Source organism: Ipomoea nil, unplaced genomic scaffold (genome assembly GCF_001879475.1).
Source record: "Ipomoea nil cultivar Tokyo-kokei standard unplaced genomic scaffold, Asagao_1.1 scaffold1576, whole genome shotgun sequence".
NCBI classification, from domain to species: domain Eukaryota; kingdom Viridiplantae; phylum Streptophyta; class Magnoliopsida; order Solanales; family Convolvulaceae; genus Ipomoea; species Ipomoea nil.
Genome location: NW_017618004.1, coordinates 5,099,944 through 5,126,794, shown reverse-complemented (window position 1 = coordinate 5,126,794; position 26,851 = coordinate 5,099,944). Strand labels below are relative to the sequence as shown.

Genomic DNA, 26,851 nt, shown 5'->3' with positions numbered 1-26,851 from the left:
TTTATAATGTAGTAACTGTTTTATACTTTCTCAATCTATTCTAGTCTAAAGAATCAATGCCCCCACCACTCATTAACAATCATAATTAATTAAATTAAAAAAAAAAATCATGTTGTAAACTTAATTTTTGACATTTGTTTTTGGAACCTTAACTAATATTTTTGTTTAAAGATAAAAATTTTAAAGTAAATCTCCTGGAATTTATTTAAATTATTTTCATAATAATCAAGTGGTTGACATAGATTGTTTACACAATATTAGTAAATAATTTGAATAATTATTGATGATATTAAGGAAGTTGCCTCCGCAATGCACGGAGTTGATTTCTGTTTTGTGAAGCGATTTGTGAATCGTGTTGTCCACTCTGTTGCTCGGGAAGCCGTTTTTGTATTAGGTTGCGGTGAGTGATTTGATGACCCTCTTCATTATCTTGTTGATTGCCTACTATTTGATTCAATGAATTAATTCTTTTCTCTCAAAATAAAAGATGTTGAGCCTCTTTAAATTACCCATCAAATATACGTTTGAAAATACTTTCCAAACAATATAGTAATATTCATAATTATTTTTGAAAGTTAATTTTTAAAGTGAATTAATTTTCAAAAATTCCAAGGATATATGATATTTAGAAAATTATAATAATAATTACTCCGTATTATTTGACTAAAAGTTATCATATCTTTGGTATATCCTTCAAACAAAAATATAATACTATATCATAAAAATATTGACAAAGTTGTCAATTAACATATCGACTAATTTGATCTTATATTAACTATCTTTTTATAAAAGTATCATTATACTATTATTTGCATATCTTGATTAATATGGTTTTACATTAATTACTTATATTTTTTATATGGCGATAAATTTGGTGTGATTTTTTTAATATTTAAAATTTATTTATCAATATAAAAAATTAATTAGATCGATATGTGGCTAAACTAACTCCTGAAAACAATAAAATTGACAAAAACAAGTGAATGGAGGCAGCACTAATTTCACATAATAATGTAGTGTGATATAATGATTCAAGAAGGATATTTTTAGCTTCAATGATTGGACCACCAACCTAATCGAATAAGGAAAATAAAACGAGAAAATGTATAGAAAGCGATACTCCCCTAGGCCCCTACCCTAAACAACATAAAGAAATGTCGAAGACGTTATGGTCAAATGGTTTGACTGTGATTCTCCTAAATAGAAATTTACATATTTAACTTTTAATGATACATTAACTTTTTATGCTTCAATAGTCAATATTACATTCTAGCATAGTCATATTACTAAAAGAACAATACAAAAAAATAAAATACTATTCTTAATGTGACAACATATTAGTAGTAATTGTGGATATCTAACATTTTTTTCACTTTAGTTTAATTAGTATAAACATGTGATAAAAATATTACTTTCTAAACTGGTATAAATATCTTTTGAAAATAAATTATACTTTATTTGCCTCATTTTATGTGTATGGTTTCATTAATAAGGTTTGACTGCGTTATTTTTACTTTAATTTTTTGAAATATTAAATTTAGTATTACTATATAAAATTTATATATTTAAAAATTAAATTAAAAGTATTATTATTAAAAAAAATAAAAGTACTATTAGATATAAATAATTAAATTTAAAAAATTCTAAAAAAACAAATATAAATGAATTAATTTCACTAATGAATATTAAATATGAAATAAAATGAACAAAGATAAGCAAAATTTAATATTATGTAATTCTTTTTAGTACTATTGACTCTATTACAATGTAGTATCTGAGATAAAGAGTCAATACATCTCACTACGGCTTTAACCCATTACCTCCCATTTGAGAGAGTCACTCCAGGTCACTAGATTCGTATTATGTATAAACTAACATTTTTATTTAAAAAAATAAAAGAAAATACAAAAGAGACGTTGTTACAAGGAAAGAAGTATGAACATAAATATAAGCGTAAATAATGACGTGTCAACTTTAAAATTAGACCGCCGCTCCTAAATATTTCTTTTCGAACAAAAAAAATAGAAAAAGAACTCGCGGTACTTTTAAAATCCAATAAAAAATAAAAAAAATTTTATTTCGTAAAACAGGAAAAAGAAAAAAAAGAAAAAAAAAAGCAAAAAACTCCACTCTTCTCTCTCTCTGCTTCGTTAATAAATTCAGACCTTCACTTCATCGTTCTCTCTCTTCCAGTCGATTTCCCATATTTCTCTACCTTCTATTGCTTCTATATCTATTTATATAAGACATTTGTGTGCATATAAACAAAAGATAATATTATTGTTTCGGAAAATAGATTAGGGTTTTGATTCACACACTTCACAGGTACGTCTCGTGCTTCATCAGCATTCAATTCTGTAAATTTTCAATTTTGACCTAGTTTTTTTTTTCTCTGTTAATTTCTCTGTTTTTTCCAATTTCACGTTGTAATTCACCTCTTTCATGGATCTTATTTGTGTTGATTTTATGTTTTTTTTTTTTTTTTTTTTCAATTTTAATTTGTGGATAATTTGATTGTATTGATGAAATTTAGGTTTGCTGTTTACTTTTTATAATTTGATCAGGTGATGTGTCCAACGAGTGATTCGATTGTATCGAAAAAGCACCGCTTATGTCGTAATTTGATGATATTTGATGATGTTAAATTATGTTTAGGTTTTCAGTTAGCTTTAGGTTTTTCCCTTTATTTCTTTTTTATTTTCTTAATCAATGGAGTTACATGTGAAAAATCTCCATCTCAGTAATGGAGGAGTGTGAATTCTTCTGTAGTTAAGGTAGTCTATTTTTAGGTTCATTTAGTGGTGGTGATGTTTGCTGAGTGTTAGGTTTTGGGATAGTCGATTTAAGAAATGGCAGATGTTCAGCAACAGCTTCAACAGAAGCCCGAGAGCACGGCTGATAATGCACGTGTTGAATTTGAGAGGGGGCTCGAGGAGCTGATGCGTGGCCATTTGGATGGATGTATGTCATATGAGTCATGCAGTTCTGCTAGGAACACGGAGGATGATGATGATGAGGGTGAGCAACTTGTCAGGAGGAGGAGGAGGTCCGACTTAGAAGGTGATGATCTGGCTGAGTCATCTGCAGCCAGGAGGCGCCACTCGCGGATTTTAAGCAGGTGGGCTGCTAGGCAAGCACAGGAGATGATAACAACAATGGAAAGGAGAAATCGTGAGTCAGAGTTGATGGCACTTGCTGGCTTGCACACAGTTTCCATGCTTGATTCATCATTCTTGAGAGAATCACAGTCTCCTACTTCAAGGCACCAGGGTGGTGTTGAGAGAATAAGCAGTCGGGCATCAAGCATCCTGCGGATGTGGCGGGAATTGGAGGATGAGCATGGCTTGAACCGTGCCCGAGAGAGAGTGAGGGGAAGACTGACACAGCAAAGGAGTGTGGATTCTAATACAAATGTCTCCAGTGTAAACATGTCTGAAAGCAGAGAAAGTGATAATCAGGGTAGTTTGGGGGATGCTAGTGAGAGTGAGAATGACTATGGAAATTGGACTCATGATCCTATTAGACAACAAAATGAAAGTAGGGAGCATAACAATTCTAGCCGGGAACAATCTCCTGATCTAGGTGAAGTTGAGAGGGAGAGAGTGAGGCAAATTGTACGGGGATGGATGGAAAGTGGCATCACTGACCCATCATCTAATGTTGCTGAGAGGAATGGTGTTCAAAGAGGGGAATGGCTTGGGGAAACTGAGCGTGAAAGGGTTAGGATTGTGAGGGAGTGGGTGCAAATGACCAGTCAACAGAGAGGATCACGTGCTCAAGTTGGTGCTCAAGTTGATCGGGTTCGCGAAGGGTCTGCTATTCACCATGAGGAAGGTCAGCCAGAGCATATTCGCAGGGACATGTTGAGACTGCGTGGAAGACAGGCTCTAATAGATTTACTTGTGAGGATTGAGAGGGAACGGCAGAGGGAATTAGAAGGACTGTTGGAGCACCGTGCTGTTTCGGACTTTGCTCACCGCAATCGTATTCAGGTTAGTTTGATATCATTTATGCTTGTGTGCTCATCTAGATGTTTGTTTGCTTTCGTATGGTACTTGGCCTTCTGAGTAATTTATCTGATTTTTCATATGCTTGCCTTCAATACTTTCTTTTCTTGGAAGTTGGCTCCACTTTTTAGTTTGAGCGCTGTTTTTTATGAAATTATACTTAAGTGTTTATCTGTTGCTAGAGCTATGCCAATGATATTTTGGATGTGAATTCTGGTATTGGATATTTTAGCCACTGCACCTGATTTGTTATTTGACATGCAATGATGAGAGAAGCAGCATTCTTTCTTTGCCCTTTTGTGTATTGGCAGGGCTATCCCATTACAATATTAAGACTTCCACAGCCCCTAAAATAGTGTTTCCATTTAGTTCAGTTCTTTTGCAAAGTTAAAGCTTGAGAATGTCTTTTGCAGCACTCTTTTTGTCTTACAGATATCATTATGATTTTAAATATACTTCTATTTTTATTTTATTTTATTTTCCAGTCATTACTCAGAGGTAGATTCTTGCGGAATGAAACGCCTGTTGAGGAGGAGAGACAACCGTCAATGGCAGCAAGTGAACTGATTCAACTAAGGCAACGTCACACTGTTTCTGGATTAAGGTATTTGACAAGTCATTTTGCAATGCATCATATGCTCTGGTTCTACTTGTTGATATTTGTGCACATTGACCTTTGTTCTTTGTTTGGTTTTCCTTTCTTTCCCTCCCCCCTGGTTTTGAAGTGTTCTTTCGTGTGATAGTTTTATCCCCTTATCATTATTAGGGGGTCCTTAAAAAATGATTTTTTAAAATATTACCATCTGAAGGATTAGATGATTTTTTTTGCATGCTTGCTATGCCAATTATTCAATTACAATACCTGAAAATTTCTCATATTCAATTATCATTTGATTTATGAAGAGTTGCTGAGTTTGTCTCAAAATTTACCTGCTGGAACATGTGATGGTTTAGGATGTATGGGTTGTGATTCTGTAAAATTTTGACTATAGCTTTGCCTGTCATGCATGTGAATTCATTTTCTGCATAATTTTGTTATCCGGATTTCCTTTTATTTTTATATACTAAATCAAGTTGGTAAACTTTCATCTCAAGCAGGGATGGATTCCGCTCCAGGTTAGAAACCATAGTTCGTGGTCAAGTAAGCAGCCACTTTGAATCTTCATCTCACAGTACGAACAATGATTCTAGAAATAACCAGACTCATGCAAATGCTTCACAGGAGGTTCAAAATGAAAATCTTGAGCAGCCACAGATGAGGGATCAGGAAGATAACGCTCATCAGTTGCATGAACACAGAGAAAGTTTCAATGTTAGCACAGCTGATCAAAGTACGAGTCAGCAGATCCCTCACAATCAGGGAACAGATCGGGTAGTGCCGGTTGCTGAAGCTGAGGCAGGAAATCAAGGGAATTCAACTTCTGATGAAACTGCTGAAAACACAAGTAGAAATTGGCAAGTCAATTCAGTAACTACTCGGCCCCTTGAAACAGCAGGGGATGCAGTTACAGATGAACAACCTGTGCGTGAAACTGAAGAAGTTTGGCGTGAGGATGGTTCACGAGAAGCCGTGGAGAATTGGTCAGTGGGGCCTTCTGATCCTCCTAGAATGCGGCGATCTGTTCCAGTTCGGAGATTGAATAGATTTCACCCCCCTGAGGATGATAATGTGTACAGTATGGAACTCCGGGAACTTCTAAGCAGGTCAAAAAAAGATCTTTTTATTTGATAGCTTAGTTTTCACTCTATGGTTCTGAATATTTCTATTCTCTATAGTATTTTTTTGAAAAATTTCAGTTTATTGCAGGAGGAGTGTTTCCAATCTTCTTCGAAGTGGCTTCCGGGAGAGTTTGGATCAATTAATTCAATCATACGTAGAAAGGCAAAGCCGTGCGCCCATTGACTGGGATCTGCATAGAAACTTGCCTATCCCCACTTCACCGGATAGGGGTCAGGATCAGCAGAATGAACAAAATGAGGATCAGCATGATGGTATTGTCAGACCTTCACTTGTATTGCCGTCTCCTCCAGTGCCTCCACCACAACCGCTTTGGCATCAGGATTTGCATCAGTCTGGCTGGTCTCGTCATAGTGTCCATCGCTCTGAACTAGTAAGCTCACATGTTTTTCACATGTCAGGCTTTCAGCACTATATTCTGTTATATTAAATCAGTGATGTACTGATGCTAAGAATGTTTTGTATCTTAAAAGGTCGCTTAGTTATCTCCTCTTTCTTCTAAAGTGCTTAAGTTTGATATTATGGCCTGCTAGTACTAGCGAACTATGGATATCTATGCATCATTTCGTTTGCTAGTTTGAATTGATGACCATATGCATTCTTTTATGGAGCAGGAGTGGGAGATGATAAATGATCTGAGAACAGACATGGCCAGATTACAGCAAGGTATGAACCATATGCAGAGGATGCTGGAAGCCTGCATGGATATGCAGCTGGAGTTACAGCGCTCTGTCAAGCAGGAAGTTTCAGCAGCTTTGAATCGATCAGCCGGTGGTCAAGGTTTGTCTCCCATTTCATGTGCAGTGTAATTGATAAAATGAAATGTTAGTGGTGTTCTTGAGCAGCAAACGTCACCCTACGTGTTTCAATTGGGTTAGCTGACTCAAATATGTTGTCAGGGGTTGCAGAGACCTCCGTGGATGGGTCTAAATGGGGCCACGTGAAAAAGGGTACCTGCTGTGTTTGTTGTGATAACCAAATCGATTCCCTCCTGTACAGGTATCTTACCCAGCTTAGCATGCCTTGAAAAACAAAAAAAAAAAAAAGAAGAAAATATTATGCTAGTATCAAATATTGAGTTAACCAGAGGAGGAACTGATTATTTGGTGATTTGCAGATGCGGACACATGTGCACCTGTTCAAAATGTGCAAATGAATTGGTCCGAACCGGAGGGAAGTGTCCACTGTGCCGGGCACCCATTGTTGAGGTGATCCGAGCTTACTCCATACTGTAGAGAGTGATGACTGAAAACCATATTATATATATTATAAGTTGATAAGAATGGTAAGAGTGGGGAGTAACGGAAGTCAGTGTTATCTTATATATATATATTCACTGCTATGCTGTGCTCCTCAGAATGTAGTGTAGAGTATTTACTTTGCCGATGTTCTTCTGATTATTTGCAGAATGCTTTGCATTTGTATAGTTGGAAAAACAAGTGGCCCCTTTTGCTTCATAATTCGTTCGTAAATAAAAGATCAATTCTTTGTCATTGTTTGAAATGTGTGTTGTTATTAATAATCCTTCATTCTTTTGGTACTTTGATTGGAGATTTTGCAATTTTTAATTCAAAGTTCTAGTTGGACATTAAAGGTCAGTTAGGAAATTTAGAAAATGATTTTCCAAAATTATTTTATTTTATTTTTGTGTTTGGCGATTTCAAGAAAAAATAGTCAAATTGAAAATATTCATTCTGACCAAAAAAGGAAAAAAATAATCTTTTATTCAGAAGACTTTGTATAATATGATTATTTGAAAAATAAATTAAACAGAAATTATTGTTTGGTTCAATTATAGTGGCAATTATGTTCATAAATAATTATTATTTTGGTACATTAATTTTGGTCAATTAGTACATAGAATTAATTTTTTAATTATAATAATATTATATCTTAAAGGAAAGTGTAAGTAAGACAATTATATCAGGCAATTATGTTAATGAATAATTATTATTTTGGTACATGAGTTTTGGCTCGTATGTAAATATATTATATATATTAATCTAGGATTATCTATTTTTTTGATACCTAATATTTTATGAGAATCGTAATATAAATAGAATTTTTTTGAAAAACGTGAGATCTATAATATAAATAGAACTGTAAATATATTATATATATTAAAATGTATAACTTTGCACTGTAAGGTATTATATATATTAAAATGTATAACTTTGTACTGTAAGGTGCATAACTTGCACATTTGAGTGCACAGAGTTTAGCCTATGAGTGTATAAATTTTCATTATTAGGTACATAATATTGTTGCCTTAGTGTGCATAACTTTAACCCTTCAAGTGCATAACTTTGAACTTATGAGTGCATAACTTCAAATTTTCAAGTGCATAACTTTAAATCTTATTGTTTCAAAAAAAAAAAAAACTTTAAATCTTATGATGCATAACTTTAACCTTTCAAGTGCATAACTTTAAATCTTATGGTGCATAATTTTAAACCTTATGCTGCATAACTCCACACTTTAATGGGGTACGTAATTTTAAACGCACAAGTGCGTAACTTTAAAAAAATATTATTGTTGCCATGCCATGCATTTGTGCTCCAAAGTCATCAATCTTTTTTTTTTTTTTTAAATTTTCTTTTATTAGACTAGTTAATTTGAACTAGATCAATAATTAAGATCTCATGCCATATTTTATTTAAAAATTCCTTCCTATGTATATATATAATAAAAGTCAATTTAGTAGCTACTAGCTAGTATATATTTGAAGGAATGCATATATATATCATATATGGGTAATGGTATATGTGAAGGGAATATCCGGCGAGGTTGTTCGGAATGGGGAGCAAAGTTGCGTTGACCTCTCTACTTGGTTCCTTGCGGACCCCACCCGGCACATTGACATTTGACGTGGGGTCCACTCCCAATTCTCCAAATCCGATGAAAATATCCAAACCCGATGAAAGATAAAGCCTACAGAGTCCTAAAATAAGTGTGAATAAATCCTCAAGGAACAATCTTTTTCTTCTCCTTCTCTGTCTCTGTGGAAATTCCCAATATTTGCTGCTTTGCTTCTGAGTTCTGTCGTATAGACATAATATCTGATACTTGGGTATTGGGGAGTTCAACCGACGACGGGGGAGATGGCCGGCGGAGATGCGTCGGAGCAAGGGACGGTGACGTGTGCGTCGTGGATCAGACGCCCCGAGAACGCGCATCTCTTGGTGGTCGGCAAGTCAAGGCCTTCCTCGCTCGAGGTTTTCTCATTCGATCCCAACACCACTTCTCTTTCTCCATCTCCCAAGGTTTTGTTTTTCTTGCTCTGATTATTTTCAGAAAATAAACATAATAATAAAGCAGTGTCCTTTATTCATTTGCTCTAAGTTTACTCGCCATACTGAAATTCTTGGGAACTGGGTTTTTAGGCCAAGTATTTGTTTGAGGAAGGAGGTGATCCTGTGAGCATTGCAGTGCACCCCAGTGGAGACGACGTCGTTTGCTCAACCACCTCTGGCTGCAAGTCAGTACCCTCTCTATCTCCCCTGATAAAAATGCTCACTGTTTGGTGGTTTTGATTTTTTATTACCAAAGCTGATGTCTTTTCGGGTTTCAACTCCCTCACTTTTTGGAGATTGTCTAAAAAGTTCTAAACTTTTTTTTTTTTTTTTAATAAATAAATCTGATTAAGCTTGCCACTGGGATAAGATGAGGAATGCATTCTTGATCTTTAATTATGGAGTAGTTCTTACTTCTTATGCTGTTATGCATTTATGTTTCCACTGTGGTCTACTCAATCTGTTAAAAGTATGCCCTTCTGTACACAGATTGTTCGAGTTGTGTGGTCTGGAAGATAACCTAAGACTTGTGTGCAAAGAACTGGTTCCTCTTCAAGATGTTGGTCCTCAAAAGTGCTTGGGGTTTAGTGTTGATGGATCTAGGTTGGCTTCCGGTGGAGCTGTAAGCATTCTTGTGATTACTAAAAGGGTCTTGAATAATGAATTCTCGTATTTGAATGCTTTATCTATTGTCGTATGTTTCCCGCTTTATACTTGAAGGATGGACATTTTAGACTGTTTGAGTGGCCAAACATGCGGAGTATTGTAGATGAACCAAGGGCTCACAAGTCGTTCCAAGATATGGATTTTAGGTAGACTTAACTGTAGTTTTAAGGGCATCTTCTTCACATGTCTTTCTACTACACCTTGGAACAAAACTGAAACCTTTTATCCCTCGTGTTTTGCTGTACTTCAGCTTAGATTCGGAGTTCTTAGCATCCACATCCACTGATGGTATGGCGAGAATATGGAAGACCAGTGATGGTGTTCCTGTGACAACTCTTACTCGAAGCCCTGTATGTCTAATATGGACTAACAACTCCTTATATGTAGTACTTACCGTTATACTTTTCAAGGTTTTGATCCCGTATCCTGCCTTTTCTACCACAGGATGAGAAGATTGAACTTTGCCGCTTTTCTAAAGATGGGACAAAGCCTTTCTTGTTTTGCATTGTTCAAAAGGGTAGGCTAACAGGTTGATTGTAGTTTATGAAGTTTACCCTTCCTTCTGTTTGTTTAAATAGTTGAATCTGAATCTTTTTTTCCCCAATAAACAGGCAATAAGACATTGATTGCTGTTTGGGACATTAGTGAGTGGAAGAAAATTGGACACAAAAGTCTAGTTAAAAAGCCAGCTTCCATTATGTCAATTAGTTTGGATGGGAAATATCTTGCTGTGTAAGTCTTCTTTCTTAAATATCACCTCAAATAAACTATGCAGCACCAGTGCTAGTCAATAGGGAATTTTCACTGATTTCTAATGATAGGAGGACATATTTACACTCATGATGGGTTTTTTGGGATGTGTATGTGTTTAATTGCCACCTATTTCTCATGAAAATGCAGGGGAAGCAACGATGGTGATGTTTGCATTATTGAAGTGAAAAAGATGGAGGTTTCCCACTATAGTAGAAGACTCCACTCAGGCTCAAAAATCACGTCTTTGGAGTTTTGTCCGAGTGAAAGGTATGGCTGCTCTTCTATAGTTCCATAGGCTAAGAAAGCTTATCAAATCTCAACACATTGTGTAGCTTCTCAATAAAGCAGATATCAAATTGAAGAATGTGTTCTGTCTCAACTAAAAGTTTAACCTATTAGCGAGACTGCGTGTTTATTGTTTTGTATCTGTTATGCTCAACACTATCTTCTGTGAACAGTTTTGGAACTTACAACTTCATTCCATCATCTTATAGTTGTTACATCTGCAGGGTTGTTCTTACCACGTCTGCTGAATGGGGACTAATGGTGACCAAGTTGAACGTTGCAGCAGATTGGAAAGGTATCCCTCCCTCTCTACGTGTTAATTGTTTGCGTCTTTCAATTCCTGCGTTTCAGAATCTGAGATCGAGTTTCTTTTTCCTTTTGCCCGTTTCAGAATGGCAGATATATCTGTTACTGCTGGGATTGTTTTTAGCATCAGCTGTGGCGTTTTACGTATTCTTCGAGAATTCTGATTCCTTCTGGAACTTTCCCGATCCATCCACGAGACCAAAGATCGACTCTGTACTTGGAGACTCAGCATCTGATGACCAAAGTGTGTGGGGAAGTTTTGGACCATTAGATATGTAATGATCTGTTAAGCCTTCTCCAAGAACCAATGATTGTTTAAATGTTAAGTATTTGGGAGTAGTTGAATGCAGCAATGATCAGAAGCCAAATTCCTTGTAGCTCTGCAATATTCCACTCTAGTTTTGGACTGATGAGGTGATTGACCTTCTAGTTTACTCTCTTGGACAAAACAAAATATAATGTTTGGTTTACATATTTTGCATCTCATTTCAATTTCTTTTTGGGCGCATATAACACCTGGTAGCCATCCCCTTCTAATACTCCATCCCCTTCTAATATTTTGATGAGGAGGAAAATTGTAACCACTAGTAAATCAATTTAGGTTGCTTATAGCTTATTAGTTGAAACTACGATAGTCATGGTCCCTCCTACTCAAAGTCGGTTGCCTAGTTGGTTGGCTAAATCCATGAAAATTTGTAGCAATAGAGTGATTAATTTGGCTGAATTGTCGTAATACTTTTAATAATCTTCTTCCTTACTCTCCTCGTTCAAATTATAATACCTCTTTAGAAATGAATCACTGAAGTGGGGTTTGAATAATGGGTGAAGTGGGGTTTGAATAGCGTTAAGGGTTGTTCTGCCTTAGACACTAAGGTCTGGCTGAGTTAAGCACGCCGACTCGATTTAGTTTGGGGAGCCTGTCGCTAGTTTTAGACTTGATTATGGGGAGCCTGTCGCTAGTCTTGGACTTGACTATGAAGGGAACCGATGTGATTCGAATGGCACAATTGGTTAGAAGCTATTGTCACTTCCCTGATGAGCCTATGACAGGACGAAACCAGTATGGCACGTATGAGGGTAAGGCTGGTCCGCGGGGTATGAGGGGCCCGCGACGTCTCACGGGTGTTGTGCGCTGCGCCGGATTCTATACCCCTGACAAAGTGGTATCAGAGTGGGACATACTTATACTGCTCCGCTTTATGGTGGGGTCCTAGAGGTAGGACTATGTGAGCACGGTGGCGCAGAGTGGCACACGTGCTGATGACGGCTCCACCCCAGTGGTCCGCAAGGGGCGGAGGGGTCCTAGCGTTGAAAGGGGACTCGGGTGGCCGCCAGTTTAGTTGGACTGCTTTGTGAGAGTGGTCCATGCGATTGTTGTGCGTATGCAATATTTAGTATGTTGATCTTTGGGCAGAGGCCTTCTCCCCTACGTCAGAGTCAAAGGCAACATGGGAACACAAAGAGGATTTATGACAATTCTAAGACGTTTGGAGGCATACAAAGCGACGAGGCCGTCACCGAATTAGGTGGGGAGGACGTAACACGCGGGGCACATTGTTACACATATCCGATGTTTGCTACGCCACTCTAGAATTTTCTACCATTTGTACATATCATTTAATACTTGGTAGAATATTCTAGAAGCATATACATTACACTAGGGGTAGTAGAAATATATAGAATGTTCTAGAACATTAGAGAACCCTTAGTTTGTGTAGAGATTTAGAGAATGTTCTAGAGCTAGATTATTAGCCATTAGATCAAGTAAATCTCCACCATCCATTGAGGAGGTGGAATGGTTATAAATACCCTTATGAGGCTCATTTGTATCCATCCATGAGTTCAAGTAATCCAAGTTCATTACAAAGCTTTTGAGTTCTTTCCTAAGCTTCTTTGTGAGATTCTTGTTGTAGTCACTTTCTTAGCCATCCCATCATTCAATTAGCATCACCTTCAATGGTTGAGCTAGGCTAGCTTAGCTATTGTGAGAGAAAGAGCAGCTAAGGCAGCGCACTTTTTAAATTATGGGTCTACAACCACACTGTAATTTGAAATTTGGTTGTATTGTGATTAATTGTTATATCGCGAATTAATATTCATTATGAACATTATGAACTCAGTCAAGTATTGTGAACCCTAGTCTAAATTATATACGGAGTATATGCAAGGGAAATTGACTGAAATGTGAAACTAGTTTCGGATAATTCTCAAAATATGATGATGCTGAAAATTGGACGAAATTATGAAAAAAATGTTTGGGAAATGCATTTTTCTTGTCTTCTCCGGCTAAGGACCAGCAGGGAAGCCCAAGAAGAAGATGAAGATAGCACCTCGATATAACATAGAGACTAGCAGAGGGACTCGATACAGCAGAAGACACGTGACCAACAGATGATATAACATAGAGACTAGCAGAGGGACTCGATACAGCAGAAGACACGTGACGCTTGACACTATACTGACCCTGTAAATACATGGATGCTAATACTGACCCTGTATCTAGTAAACCAACATAAATTTCAATATTTTTGGATTTAGGACCCTGTAAATACATGGATGCTAATACTGACCCTGTATCTAGTAAACCAACCTGAATTTCGACATTTTTGGATTTGGGATTATAGGATTATGGAACTGTGACATGGAATGATTTGGTAGAATATTTGAATAAAAATGGACACCAAGAAGCCCAGGAAGAAGATAAAAAAAAAAAAACGCATTTCCCAAACCTTTCCCAAACCTTTTTTTCATAATTTCGTCCAATGTTCGGGGCCTCATATTTTGAGAATTGTAGGGAGCTAGTTTCACATTTCAGTCAATTTCCGGTATATGCAATTAATAAACTTTTAATTATATGGAGAAGTGTCGCATTAAATCCGTGAATTTATGTATTCAATTTCAACTTCTTAAAAAGTTTAATTTTATATAAATTACATTGATGTTGTAATTAAATATTAATGGTGGCCATTATTTTGTAACGTTTGTAACAGACATATTAATGTATCATTATGTATGCCATTATTATTCTATATTATATATGTGTGTAATCCTTTTGTAAGAGGAAGCCATGGAAATGAAATCATATCACTCCCTTCTCTTTGTCTATTACTTCTTAGTGTTGATTCAATCCTGAAACTCACCGGTTAGGAGCTATAGGCCAACGGGCACAAACAACAACATTACAACACGTTATCAGCCGCTCAATCCCGGTGAACGGTACTTTTATGAGTTTTCTAAGCCTTATTAGAGATGCCTCAAAATTGCATATATTTGCATAATTATATTCCATTTATATGCTTTTGGATATTATTTGATATGGAATATGTTTATGCCTAATATATATTCAAATTCTACCAGTTTTATATATATAATGGGATGCACCATATATGTTTTCTGTATGCATTCCAGAGATAAATTCATGATTTTTTTTGCAAACATTATCTTCAAGACTTGTATTATACAGTTCAGTTTTTCTGTAATACCTCAAGGCTTTTACCAAAAACAAAACAAAGATTGTTTTTGTCGTTTCATCTGCTGAGCTATCGCTTTTGTCGTTGCAAATACAGTTCAATTTCATGGCCATTATTCACCGTGGCCGTGGCGCAACTGAGCTATCGCTGGAATCTGGTAGATTCTCGGTGGAGCACCCCATCGAAACAAATAATCAAGGGCTTTGATCAGAACTGATCTTGATAGCTTTGAAAATCAGAACAATTGTATTTAAACTCGCAAAAATGTTTTTGGACTACGTCTAATGATCGAAAAATTTCAAAAATTGCGACTAGTATACAATAATATTTGTATATTTTTCGAACAAAAATCAAAATCAAAAACCTGTTTTGGCCGTCGATCTACGTCCGGTAGTAGGCGGCGACGGCGGCCCGCGATCGCACGGCGCTCCGGCAGAGGGCTGGTGGAGATTGCGGCTCTGGTTTGAGCCGGAGTTTTCTTCTCGCTTCTATGGCGCTGTGGTGGCGAGCTTTCTGAGTCTTTGAGATGAGAGCTCTGCTATTTCAGATGTGTAGAAGCCAGGGATGTGGGTTCGATAATGATTGATGTGTGTCTCGGGCGATGGCGGTAAGAGGCGCTGCTTCCCCTCGGCCGACGACCTTCCTCTCTCCATGCGGTCTGCTTTCTCTCTCCCTCTCTCTCCCTCTACATCCCTTGCGTTTGGATGTAGGTTAAAAATATTTGATAAGGGATGAACAATTTGATTGTGTTTTTGACAGAATGAATCCCTAATTTTTGGGGTAGAGGGATGACTGATGATGAGGCTACGTTTTCCTCTTTCTCTTCCCATTTGCCATTTACATTTTTCTTAATTTTGGTATTTGATATCTATAAAGAGTTTTTGTTGAAAATATGCTCCAGTTATCCCAGAAAATTTTGTAAAGTAATTTTCTGCCTGGCGCAGTGTTGAAAAATTTTGGGAAAAATACTTCCACGCCTTGGATTGACATGAAATTTTTATATACTTTCAAGACTTGCTGAATTTCATATTTGCAAAATTTGGTGTACAAATGTGATAAGGTTTTTTCCTAAAAAAATTTTTTGCAATCTGAATGCTCCGTATAATTTATCGGTAAAGTATGCATATTATTGATTCACAAGAAAATATGTTTAGTATCACCCATGTCATGCATCCAAATTGATGCTTAATTGTTTTTTTTTAGAAAGCATGATAAATAGACAAAATTATGATATGTTATCTTGATGAGTTCACTCCATTGCATGTTGAGTACTCTACTTGTTTCTCTAATTGTCATGAAACACTTAATTAAGATACACAATATCATATTTTTTTTAACTAAAGCTCTAATTCTTAATAGAGCTTTGTTTGAAAAGTAATTTATGCAATTTTGGAGGAAATATGTTTTTTTGGGGACCTTCAAAAATTGAATAACCAATATCTTGATCCACTACATATCACATACGCTAGTACATGATGCATTTCCCTATCTGCGTTTAATTTTTTTTAATATGCAACCCTTATAGCTATATCTCATCATGAGAAATCAACAATGATGTTGGTTGCATTATAAGATCTTTTCTCGGCATTAGGGGGAGATTTGAAATTTCTAATTAATTAATGCCGAGAAATTGATAAAAATCTTCAAACCCATGTACTAGCCTTATAGAACCAGAAGTTCAGACATTGAACAAATTATCTGCTAGAAATCTCAAAGAGTGACTAAGTCCATAAAAAATATTTCATATATATTAAGAGTTGAAATCCCCAACTAGGACTAAATATTTCTACCATTATGCAAGAAGCATATATTGGTTTAAGAATTTACAAAACTAGATCTAGTATAGAAATTTCGTCACTCCAGAAATATAGAAATTTTATCCTGAAGATATTCGTCTAGAAGGCGAAAACCCCCAGTAAAATTATAGGTGCACCAAACAACTAAAATACTGGGGAAGCGGAACAACCAAATTCAAATAATCTTTGGAAATGCCATATATTTGGTTGATACAAAATTGCCATGTGTATAAAAGATATCTACAAAGTTGTTACAATTGTCGACAACATATTTTGCCTCTAATGCTCATAAATACTTAAGTCTGGATCCAGAAATGAAAATAGTAGTATAACGCCTGCAGCGTGCTAACTGTTTTCATAGAAAATAGCAATTAAGGCATACAAATCAGAATTCGCTAATAAAAGGCGAGTGGAGGGTTTTCGCAGAGACCCAATATTAGTTATGGCTTTATATTCCGCTATTCAATAAAACTAGCAGTAAATAAATTAGATATGTAGCTAATAGTTATAGTTATCACATATTTATATGGGTAACTTGTTACTTATATTTAAAATCCTTGATGGATTTTCTCAAAATGTGATGAATGAAAATCACAAAATAAGAAGTATAAAAGTTAGTAAGTTACTAACTATGATTTTTCTTATAGTCAATAAATTGATTAAAAGTATTTTCTCCCCCAGAACAAAGTATGAAAATACATTATCATCAACATGCCTAGTAATGTTATATGTGATTGGGAAACTCAAATATCGTTTCCTCTTGAAAATATCCTAAATATATCCTCTAGTTTATCTTGAAAATCCCTAATGGATTTATAATTCCCGAAATGATGATTTATTTAAAGTGCCATTATTTACTTTTTAAAGAGTTGCGAATGGGGTTATTATCCTCATATAGAAGGAATAATATGTACCATTATGTGCTCAATAAAGAGTTGATAATGGACTTATTTATTATCTCAGTCAATATTTATGGTGTAAACATCAATGAAATATATAAAGAGTTTAATGATGTTAAGTTATGAGATGAGATAACGAATAGCAAATCAAGGTACAAATACTCGTATTGATGCTTTTTGGCATGAAGTCATCATACTTGTTACAGATAAAAACGTATATAGTTTTTCATGATATAAAATACCTTGATCCACATGAACTCCAGAAGAGTGATAAAATATTTGTTCAGAAGGTTTGCTCTAGTGACAAGTTAGCAAATGTATACCTACAAATATTCATAAGATTGATATGTGTAGGTAAAGAAAAATTATTATATTTAGGGGGAGCAACAAAATATAAACTATAAATAATTTTATTGGTCCAGATGATCATGAGAAAATATGATAAATTCTAATGACAATCTTGAAGATTGTACCATATCCCTTCTCTACACCCTTTAGAAACAATGATTTTACAGGCAATGTAGAATTTGAAGATTGTTATCTTCAGGGGGAGACATGAAGTACATTCACTCGAGTCAATCCCGTAGATTGGGTTTTAAAATGACTAATAGTTATACCTTTTGCAGCATATACATACCATGTGGTTTTTTTTAATGAGGTATGAGTATGATATATTAATGGGGAAGTTGTATATAAAGACTTAAGTAAACAAACCCCAAATATCCTGAAGATTATGCCTTGAAGGCTTATAATTGTGCTCTTTTTCCCATTAACTAAGCTTTTCCCACGAGGTTTTCTTAAGTTAAGGTTTTTAACGAGGCAATCAGTACAATATATGAGTTTACAAATATCATGTACTCTTTTCTTCAAACTAGGTTTTTCCCATGGGGTTTTCCTAGTGAAGTTTTTAACGAGGCATGAATATATTTAAATATATTATACCTTGTACTCTTTTCTTGTATAGGTTTTTCCCACAGGGTTTTCCTAGCAAGTTTTTAACTAGGCAAGATTATGGACAAATAATGTCCAAGGGGGAGTGTTGTAATTAAATATTAATGGTGGCCATTATTTTGTAACGATTGTAACACACATATTAATGTATCATTATGTATGTCATTATTATTCTATATTATATATGTGTGTAATCCTTTTGTAAGAGGAAGCCATGGAAATGAAATCATATCACTCCCTTCTCTTTGTCTATTACTTCTTAGTGTTGATTCAATCCTGAAACTCACCGGTTAGGAGCTATAGGCCAACGGGCACAAACAACAACATTACAACAATTGACTTATTTTACCCATTCTTCTTACCTATTTAATTTAGATTTTTGTCTTTTAACTCAACATAGAACATCTCCTAATTTTATCTTTACACCTGATATTTTTTTAAATATAAAAATCTGCTTTGAAGTTAGTTTTTTTAGTAAGTGGACTGTGTTTGGCATCATGCTTGTGAAAAAAAAAAAAAAGGCGATCCCCTTTCCAGTTCCCATACATAAAATATCAGTGCTCACTGTAAAAGCTCCACTTTTCTCACGCACAAAATCCCAGTAAAAGATTTCCAGAATCAGATTCATCGTTCTTTGTATCCAATAACTTCCAAAGATGAATTGCCTTCACTATCCAATAACTTCAAGAATCAGGTCTGCACGAATCCACTCTCTTTCTTACTCATTTGTTGTTCATTTTACGGAGGGGATTGATTAGTTCTTGGGATTTGTTACGCCAAATTTCACTGAATTTTCTCAGATTTCATGCTTCACGGCTGCAAAGCTTCAAGGCCAGCACTTCCAGAACACCTTCATTACCACCCTCTGTCAACACCACTCTTGTAATATCGCTATATAAATATCGCGTCACCATCCAAGAACGCTTTATTTTTATTTCTATTTTTCTCTTAATTAAAACTGTTTTTGTTTTTGTTTTTAATTATGCATAAAATTTCAATCCAGGGTGTGGTGACAGCTACTGATCATCGCCTGAGGATTGTGGCACAGGTAGAAACAGAATCCATAGATTAAAGGCTCATTAAGTTCTTGCAAAAGTTCCAAATTTTAAGTCATCAATATGCATTTATGCATATTTACAAGTTAAATTTAGCATCAGTTGGTTGATGCATTGAGCTTTTAGTGAAAATCTTTCTTCTCAAGTTTGATCACTGTAATTGAAATGCAGGCTTTTGTTTTTGAAGTTGAGACCCCAAGTACCATGAAATCTTTCTTTCAGCCCTTTGAGGGTAAAGAAAGTGACTTCGATTTTCATTAATGTCTAAGTTCTTCGATTTAGTTGTACTCCATAATTAACTAATTATTCCATTGAGAGGTAAAATAAACTGAACATCAAAGCAAACCACTTGATTCCCCCCTGCTTGCTTACGATTATCAGTGATTTTTTATTCTGTCCTAACTAAATTTGTTTCACAATTAGGGATCTTTAATGCTTCTTCACCATTTTTCTTTCAGGCAATATATGGTTCTAAATCTGATATAGGAAAGGAAGATACTGCAATGGAGGAAAAATCTGATATAGGAGAGGAAGAGACTGAAGTGGAGGAAAAATCTGAAACGTATAGTCACGATATGACTAAAGCAATGGGAGCTGGTGAGTCAATTGCCAACTAAATAAAAAATAACAGTGATTCATAGACATCTTTTGCTGTATAAATTGTCAACTGTTAGCTGCTAACTCATTGTACTTGAAGTGGACATTCTTTTGTTGGGATGAAATCTGGATAATTATTAGCCTAATGAAGAATCTTTTCATGTATTAATCAATACACCTGCTTCATGCTTCAGCTTAGCATTTATATCTTGACTAGCTGCCAATCATTCTCTTTCTAACTTTATTTTACAGTCTTGACCTATAGGCACGAGTTGGGAATGAACTACAACTTTATCCGTCCAGATTTGATTGTTGGGTCATGCCTACAGGTGATGCACACTTCCTTGTGCCATTATTTCCAGAAATATATTCTGTCTAATTTTTATAATCCCTCCAATAACAGACGACTGAGGATGTGGACAAGCTTCGCAAGATTGGAGTGAAAACTATTTTTTGTTTGCAACAAAATTCTGATCTTGAGTATCCAAAAGATTACAGTAGTTCTGATCTTCAAACACTTGCCAGACAATTTTATCGAGTTAATACCATCTAGGGTCCTTCGAGTATAGTGGTTTTGCCACGTTTAGTCCTAAACTTTCAAATTACCACCTATGGTCCTCCGAATTTCAAATTTTTACCATCCGTGGTCGAAGTTAACCACACAAGGTCCTTCAACTATCAAATTTTAACCACACATGGTCCTTCTAGGAGGACCGCGACTGGTTAAATTTTAAAAGTCGAAGGATCATAGGTGGTTAACTTGGACTACAGATGGTAACAATTTGAAACTCGAAGGACCATAGGTGGTAATTTGAAAATTTAGGACTAAACGTGGCAAAACCACTATACTCGGAGGACCCTAGATGGTATTAACTCCAATTTTATATATTTCAATGCTCTGCCATTTTATTCAAGTCCTTAATTTGTCGTCTTTAGATACTTTGGGGTTGATATCAGTGCCATTATTGAGTATGCAACCAAATGTGGTGACATTCAACATGTGCGTGCTGAAATAAGGTTGGTAATAGAATATGGTAATTGTTTGAATTGTTTCGTGATGGTAGGCATCATATGAAATTGTATAAAGTGCAGTTTCTTAATCCCACTTTCCCCAGCAACTTTGTTTATTGAAAAGGAATAAATACTTAGAAGAGACCTGGCAATAATGCAAGATTATCAATAACTTGATGAAGCAGGGATTTTGATGCATTTGATTTGAGGATTCGGCTCCCAGCTGTGGTTAGCAAATTGCATAAGGCCATCAATAAAAACGGCGGTATAGCTTACATACACTGCACTGCTGGACTTGGAAGAGCACCTGCAGTTGCGGTATCTGTTTCTTTCTTACCTCAAGGAATGCAATATCTTTTGTGAACTAATCACGTGATACAAATGATGGATATTTTTTTCTGTGAACTTTAAATAGACTGATTATATGAACATCTTTAATTTATTTGACATGCAAAGAAGTCAGATCGCACTAATTCTTTTATCTGATTATTTGAACTGCAGTTGGCGTACATGTTCTGGGTTCAAGGATATAGACTTAGCGAAGCTTACAATTTGCTTATGGTAAGTGTTTCTCTTTCTCTCTCGCTCTCTCTATCCTCATTTGATTATGTATTGGAATACTTTGTGTTTGCTTGTGTTAGTATATCTAAAATCCGTCTCTCTTACAGAGCAGACGTTCATGCTTTCCAAAGTTGGATGCCATAAAGAGTGCCACTGCTGATATTGTGAGTCCGAATTTGCTTTCAGTTTCTCCTCATTTTCATCACCTTCCTTGCCTGTGTAGGACTGGTTCTTTGTCTTTGTTTCGATACAGTTTCTCTATCTATCATTTCTCTTCTCCATCTAATAAGAAATAAATTCTTTATTTTCACCGTACTTTTAGTTTTATTGTCACAAGATCACAGTGCCTACCTCCCAAACTGCAAAAACTGTCACTTTGAGGCTGTGCTAAACTTTAGCATAAAAGATCCACATAGAGAATGAAAAAAAAAAATGCAAAATTAATTAAAAGGACACCCTTTAAAATTTAGATTCTGTTTCCCGTTTGGTGGCATACTACTTCTCACTGACACCCTGATCGCAAAAATTCTAACAATCGTATCTTTGATCATTCTTGAAAAGAAGTATCTTTTTGGCTATAGCTTACAGGTCTGAAGAAGAGTCCTATAACATTGACATGGTATGGTGAGGATTGTTCCAATGTAGAAATCTCTGGACTTGATATCGGTTGGGGCCAGGTAATGCTCAAGTTTCCCTGGTGGCAAACATGGTTCATTTTTTGCAAAGTCACAGTCTGATTTCTCCATGTCCATTATACTCCGTGTGTGTGTATTTGACGCGTGGGGTGGGTTTGTACCGTGCATTCATGTAGTAATCTTCGGAGTTAATACCTCCAATGGTCCTCCGAGTATTAACGATTTACCAGCTGTGGTCATCCGAGTTTTAAATGACCTCCCATGGTCTTCTATGTTTTAAAAAATAACCACCCGTGGTCATTTTAAACTCGGGTTTTTTTAAGAATTAGGACCACGGGTGATTATTTTTTAAAACATGGAAGACCATTGGAGGTCATTTAAAACTCGAATGACCACAACCGGTAAATTGCTAATACTCGGAGGACAATTGGAGATATTAATTCTAATCTTCATGCAATCATGTAGAACATACCGTGCATTCATGTAGTAATCTTCGTGCAATCATTTAGAACTTACCGTGCATTCATGTAGTAGATGATGTGGTTCATTGATGAAGAACTTACCGTGCATTCATGTAGTAGATGATGTGGTTCATTGATGAAGAACTTACCGTGCATTACTGAAGAAGTCCGCATGTTATCACGTTAAGAGGTGTTCTCACCCTAACGGGACCCTATATATATATATATATATATATATATATATATATATATATATATATATATATATTCTTATTCAAGATGTGGTCTCTTTTAGCATTTGATGTGGCATGAATATAAGTAATCTGGGTTCAGTCTGATGTTAAAGATGGATAGAACATTGACTTTGGATGAGTATGTTCAAATAGAAATACATTTTTGCAACTGCCACAAATTTATGGTTTTTATTGTAATTTACATTTGATCTTATCCAGAACACTGAGCAAGAATGTTATAAATACTCCTTTTGAAATTATTTTCAGAGAGTACCTCTGGGATTTGATGAAGAACGAGGTTCGTGGACTCTCCATAGGAAATTGCCAGTAAGTATAAAGTATTTTCTATTATAATTAATGATGCTTATATTTATTAAACTGTTTTTTCCTTCTCCCAAATTAATGGTATGTAAATATCTGCTATTTTGCTTATGCAGTTTGACATACTGATATATCAAAGATTCTATTTTGCTATTTCTTATGGTAGAAGCTCAATATATTTTCATTGTCAATATTCCTCGACTTAATTTTTTAACAGGAAGGAAGTTACGAGTACAAGTACATCGTTGATGGTGAGTGGGTGTGCAATAGCTTTGAGCCCGTTACTTCTCCAAACAAAGATGGGCATGTCAACAACTACGTGAAAGTGAGGCTCGATTTAATTTATTTCCCGTTACAGATAATTGATGCATATATGCTTATCAAAAGATGCATATCTTGTTCTTCGGTTCTTCCCATAGTCTATTTGTGCCTATATCTTGCCATAGCGAGAGCCATTAACAAAAAATGGTTTTTCTCTAATGAGCATTATATTAGGATTAAGTACTTGAGCCTTTGCGGTATATATAATAATTCCTTTCAACATCCATTACTTCATAAAACATACATACGCTTTGTCAATCCATCCTATCTCTTGTTATTGTTAACCGTCTTTATATATTTATATATAGGTTGTCGACATTAACACTGATAGCACAAGTAGTGCTGCAATCCGGGAAAGGCTGTCAGGCGATGATCCTGACCTCACTCAAACGGAACGTGCTACAATTAGACAGTTCCTCGATGCATTTCCAGTTGAAGAGTAGCATGTTGGATGTAACAAATTAAAGCTGTTGCTAACTTCTTGTGCTATACAACATATATATATATATACATACCGTTAAGTTGTAGATGTGCCCCTAGCTAGGCCATATATATATAGTTGTTGATGTTCTTAGATTCGGTTGCAGCCGTTACCTTAAATGTGCCATTTCCTAGTACATCATATCCATCAGCAGATGTAGCAGAAGTATATGTTATAGCTTACTGCTCCCTTTATAGGAATAATAATGTGAAATAAAATATCTTTATGTAGTAGAAATATATGACCCAAAATTAGCATCCAGAGTTCTACATTGATAAAATAAGAGAGATCATATGCTTTTAAAAGATTATGAGTTAGATTAACTAATTTATTAGATTCAATTTTGGTTTGACCCATGTGTATTATAGTCCAATTAAGTAACTCTAGTCCAATTTTAATTTAACATACGGAACCCAATACAAAACACTCACATGTCAACAATAGTAGAGGGATGTAACACTCACATGTCAAGATACTTTATACATATATTTTATATACACAGGAGAGAGGAAAAGTCTTGTTTGTCCTCGGGATTGAGTACAAATATATAAGAAGAAGAAGAAAGAGAGAGAGAGAGAGAGAGAGAGAGAGATAGGAATTGGTGAGAAAAAGGAAAGAAAAGGAAAGATAGATGGGGTTCTCAGAGAAGCAAGAGGGTCTGGTTAAGGATTCATGGCAAGAAATGAAGAACAACATTCCTCAACTCAGTTTTCGTTTCTTCAGTCTGTTAGTATCATCATATTTATTTTCTACGAAGTATTATTTCTTTATTTATTTATTTAATTGGAGTATATACATACATATATACATATATAGAATCCTGGAGATAGCACCAGCGGCAAAGGATATGTTCTCGTTCCTGAAGGACAGTGATGAAGTTCCTGAGAACAATCCGAAGCTCAAATCCCATGCTATCATAGTCTTCAAGTTGGTCAGTTCAATTCATCTCTTTCTTATATTTTCCTGCAACAATAATAATATTTTCTTCAAATAATAATAATACTATCTTGCTATTTCTAAAAATAGTAACTAGTATGTATATACATAGTAAGTTTAATATAATATTATAGACAAATTTCACTAGCACTGAAAATTAAAGATATATCCTAATTAAACTATTAATGGAAAGAGATAGTGATAGTGATATTTCCGGAAATGCTGCTCCATTATTAATTTTGTTGATAAGGAACGTGGCGTTCAGATGAAACTTGAAATTAAAGCATTCATTGGAACTATATATGTATGTATATATCTTCATTTATTTATTTTTGGATAATGTTGTACATTTATCTGGCCTGCTTTCATTTTATTTCTCTATCTCATTTTATTTGTGATATAATTAATTATTCACTTATTTTATTTAACATATTGTATTTACTACTTATTGTATGTATAACAAAATCTTTATTAATATATAAATTAAATTTGATTCAATAATAAAAATAATTATATATACTCCCTCCGTCTCATTTTATGTGTCTGGTTCGATTAACGAGACTTGACTAAAGTTATTTTTAATTTAATTTTTTACAATATTAAGTTTAGTAATAATATACAAAATTTATATATTTAGAAACTACACTAAAAATATTATTAAAAAAAAAAAAAATCAATGAATAGTAAAGTTTGACCAATGAATAGTAAGTATGACAAACAAAATGTCGACCAATAAATAGTAAAGTTAAATTGTAAGTAACAATTTTTGTGTAACATATAAATATAAATTAGGGTGGAGGAGACCGGGAGTGAGATATCCCAATTCAGGGTCGGCATAATTTGTTGAGCATATACTATAAATTGGTTAAATTGTATTATTAAAAAAAAAAAAAAAAAAAAAAAAAACGTTTTGGTTGAGTGCAGACGTGTGATTCAGCGGTTCAGCTGCGAGAGAAGGGTGAAGTTGTGGTTAGTGGCACAACTCTGAAGCATCTGGGAGCCGTTCATCTTCAAAAGGGAGTCATTCAACCTCACTTTCAGGTACTAATCTTAATTCTCAAATTTGTAAGATCGATCTATCGTCCAATTCAATTCTCTGCATTATATGCATATTGAATAATATAATTAAGATGATGATGAATTGATGGTACATATGTATGTAGGTTGTAAAAGAAGCTCTACTAAGAACAGTGGAAGAGGCAATGGGGGAGAAATGGAGTGAAGAGATGAAACAAGCTTGGGCTGAAGCCTATGATCAGTTGGCTGCAGCTATCAAAGCTGAGATGAAGGCCCAAACTCACCTTTCTTCCCAACCCTCTGCTCCGGCCTAAAGTTTTATTATTATTATTTTTTCTGTTTTCCATAAATTGAAGGACATGTTCTGTTTTGATTGCACATTATATATATATATATATATATATATATGGGATGAGATCTTAGCAGAAAAAAGACTGATGAATCTGGAGCGCGAAGCTAACGCGATAGAGCTAACCAGAGAGTCTTAGCTTCATCTAGAGAAGCTGCCATTCTTTCCTACTTGGAGAAAATCACTAGCCAAAAGATCACCCAGCAGCTTCCAACTTTCCCCTAAACACCCTCCATTATAAATTGACTAAAAGAAAGAAAAGAAAAGTGGAGTAACATCAAGAAAAATGATAGAAAGCTCACACAAATTAAAGTTGGTAGTTACTTGATAGAGTAAATTGTTTTGGGTCGAGGTGAATGTGATTGGGAAATCAATGAGAAGATTGAATGATGTGGTTGGGAAACTAGATAGCGATATGATCATATGAAGTTGGGAAACTTTGAGTCATGTGGTAGGTGGGATGGAAATGTCAATAGTCCCCCCCCTTCTGCACATTTAATGAAGCTTCCAAGTTTCAATATCGGAGCTATTTCAAATAAATTCAACGTTGTTCCCAACATAAAATAAAGGATGGTGTGTTACTTTCTGCAGGCGTTTGATTCACGGAATGTTATATTACTTTAGGAAATGTTAAATTATTGAGAATAACTAATGTATGTAAATAAGACAACGATAACAAGACAAATTGATTAAAATGCCAAAAGTTCAA

General features: G+C 35.1%; 4 protein-coding genes across 6 annotated transcripts; all 4 read left to right on the top strand.

The window, feature by feature from the left end:
• The first annotated feature begins 2,144 nt into the window (after positions 1–2,144).
• On the top strand, positions 2,145–7,248 carry LOC109190674. 2 transcript variants are annotated; one of them, XM_019341227.1, is made up of 9 exons: positions 2,146–2,325; positions 2,565–3,992; positions 4,493–4,611; positions 5,106–5,148; positions 5,230–5,711; positions 5,815–6,118; positions 6,360–6,525; positions 6,645–6,744; positions 6,863–7,248. In XM_019341227.1, the coding sequence occupies exons 2-9, from the start codon at positions 2,850–2,852 to the stop codon at positions 6,978–6,980; spliced, it is 2,475 nt and encodes an 824-aa protein (XP_019196772.1). In that variant the 5' UTR covers positions 2,146–2,325; positions 2,565–2,849; the 3' UTR covers positions 6,981–7,248. The 2 variants fall into 2 exon arrangements, with proteins under 2 accessions (XP_019196771.1, XP_019196772.1); XM_019341226.1 differs by having other exon boundaries at positions 2,145–2,325; positions 5,106–5,711.
• Positions 7,249–8,669: 1,421 nt separating this feature from the next.
• LOC109190835 (SEC12-like protein 1) lies at positions 8,670–11,520 on the top strand. The gene is made up of 10 exons (XM_019341461.1): positions 8,670–9,008; positions 9,129–9,223; positions 9,528–9,660; positions 9,759–9,850; positions 9,955–10,054; positions 10,149–10,221; positions 10,316–10,436; positions 10,605–10,724; positions 10,967–11,037; positions 11,134–11,520. The coding sequence occupies exons 1-10, from the start codon at positions 8,847–8,849 to the stop codon at positions 11,325–11,327; spliced, it is 1,161 nt and encodes a 386-aa protein (XP_019197006.1). The 5' UTR covers positions 8,670–8,846; the 3' UTR covers positions 11,328–11,520.
• Positions 11,521–18,643: 7,123 nt separating this feature from the next.
• LOC109190757 (phosphoglucan phosphatase DSP4, amyloplastic-like) lies at positions 18,644–24,079 on the top strand. 2 transcript variants are annotated; one of them, XM_019341343.1, is made up of 14 exons: positions 18,644–18,858; positions 18,965–19,046; positions 19,168–19,212; positions 19,678–19,816; positions 20,069–20,145; positions 20,220–20,296; positions 20,753–20,833; positions 21,013–21,145; positions 21,329–21,388; positions 21,496–21,552; positions 21,970–22,065; positions 22,985–23,044; positions 23,256–23,363; positions 23,668–24,079. In XM_019341343.1, exons 1-14 carry the CDS (start codon positions 18,821–18,823, stop codon positions 23,800–23,802), a joined length of 1,188 nt encoding a protein of 395 aa, XP_019196888.1. In that variant the 5' UTR covers positions 18,644–18,820; the 3' UTR covers positions 23,803–24,079. The 2 variants fall into 2 exon arrangements, with proteins under 2 accessions (XP_019196888.1, XP_019196890.1); XM_019341345.1 differs by lacking the exon at positions 23,668–24,079 and adding an exon at positions 23,435–23,472 and having other exon boundaries at positions 18,742–18,858; positions 23,256–23,400.
• A 348-nt stretch (positions 24,080–24,427) lies between these two features.
• LOC109190759 (non-symbiotic hemoglobin 2) lies at positions 24,428–26,176 on the top strand. Its single transcript, XM_019341347.1, has 4 exons — positions 24,428–24,566; positions 24,657–24,771; positions 25,701–25,817; positions 25,940–26,176. The coding sequence occupies exons 1-4, from the start codon at positions 24,472–24,474 to the stop codon at positions 26,105–26,107; spliced, it is 495 nt and encodes a 164-aa protein (XP_019196892.1). The 5' UTR covers positions 24,428–24,471; the 3' UTR covers positions 26,108–26,176.
• Positions 26,177–26,851: the final 675 nt, after the last annotated feature.

What these genes read in the sequence shown, in the direction of transcription:
- LOC109190674 (XM_019341226.1), top strand. Translation starts at nt 2,850, where the DNA reads ATGGCAGATGTTCAGCAACAGCTTCAACAGAAGCCCGAGAGCACGGCT. An exon ending in GTGTCCATCGCTCTGAACTA is followed by an intron (nt 6,119 to 6,359) that starts GTAAGCTCACAT and finishes TTTATGGAGCAG; the next exon opens with GAGTGGGAGATGATAAATGA. An exon ending in ATCGATTCCCTCCTGTACAG is followed by an intron (nt 6,745 to 6,862) that starts GTATCTTACCCA and finishes GGTGATTTGCAG; the next exon opens with ATGCGGACACATGTGCACCT.
- LOC109190835 (XM_019341461.1), top strand. Translation starts at nt 8,847, where the DNA reads ATGGCCGGCGGAGATGCGTCGGAGCAAGGGACGGTGACGTGTGCGTCG. An exon ending in TCAACCACCTCTGGCTGCAA is followed by an intron (nt 9,224 to 9,527) that starts GTCAGTACCCTC and finishes TTCTGTACACAG; the next exon opens with ATTGTTCGAGTTGTGTGGTC. An exon ending in GTTTTGCATTGTTCAAAAGG is followed by an intron (nt 10,222 to 10,315) that starts GTAGGCTAACAG and finishes CCCAATAAACAG; the next exon opens with GCAATAAGACATTGATTGCT.
- LOC109190757 (XM_019341343.1), top strand. Translation starts at nt 18,821, where the DNA reads ATGAATTGCCTTCACTATCCAATAACTTCAAGAATCAG. An exon ending in GACTAAAGCAATGGGAGCTG is followed by an intron (nt 19,817 to 20,068) that starts GTGAGTCAATTG and finishes TTTATTTTACAG; the next exon opens with TCTTGACCTATAGGCACGAG. An exon ending in CATGTGCGTGCTGAAATAAG is followed by an intron (nt 20,834 to 21,012) that starts GTTGGTAATAGA and finishes TTGATGAAGCAG; the next exon opens with GGATTTTGATGCATTTGATT.
- LOC109190759 (XM_019341347.1), top strand. Translation starts at nt 24,472, where the DNA reads ATGGGGTTCTCAGAGAAGCAAGAGGGTCTGGTTAAGGATTCATGGCAA. An exon ending in AGTTTTCGTTTCTTCAGTCT is followed by an intron (nt 24,567 to 24,656) that starts GTTAGTATCATC and finishes ATACATATATAG; the next exon opens with AATCCTGGAGATAGCACCAG. An exon ending in CTATCATAGTCTTCAAGTTG is followed by an intron (nt 24,772 to 25,700) that starts GTCAGTTCAATT and finishes GGTTGAGTGCAG; the next exon opens with ACGTGTGATTCAGCGGTTCA.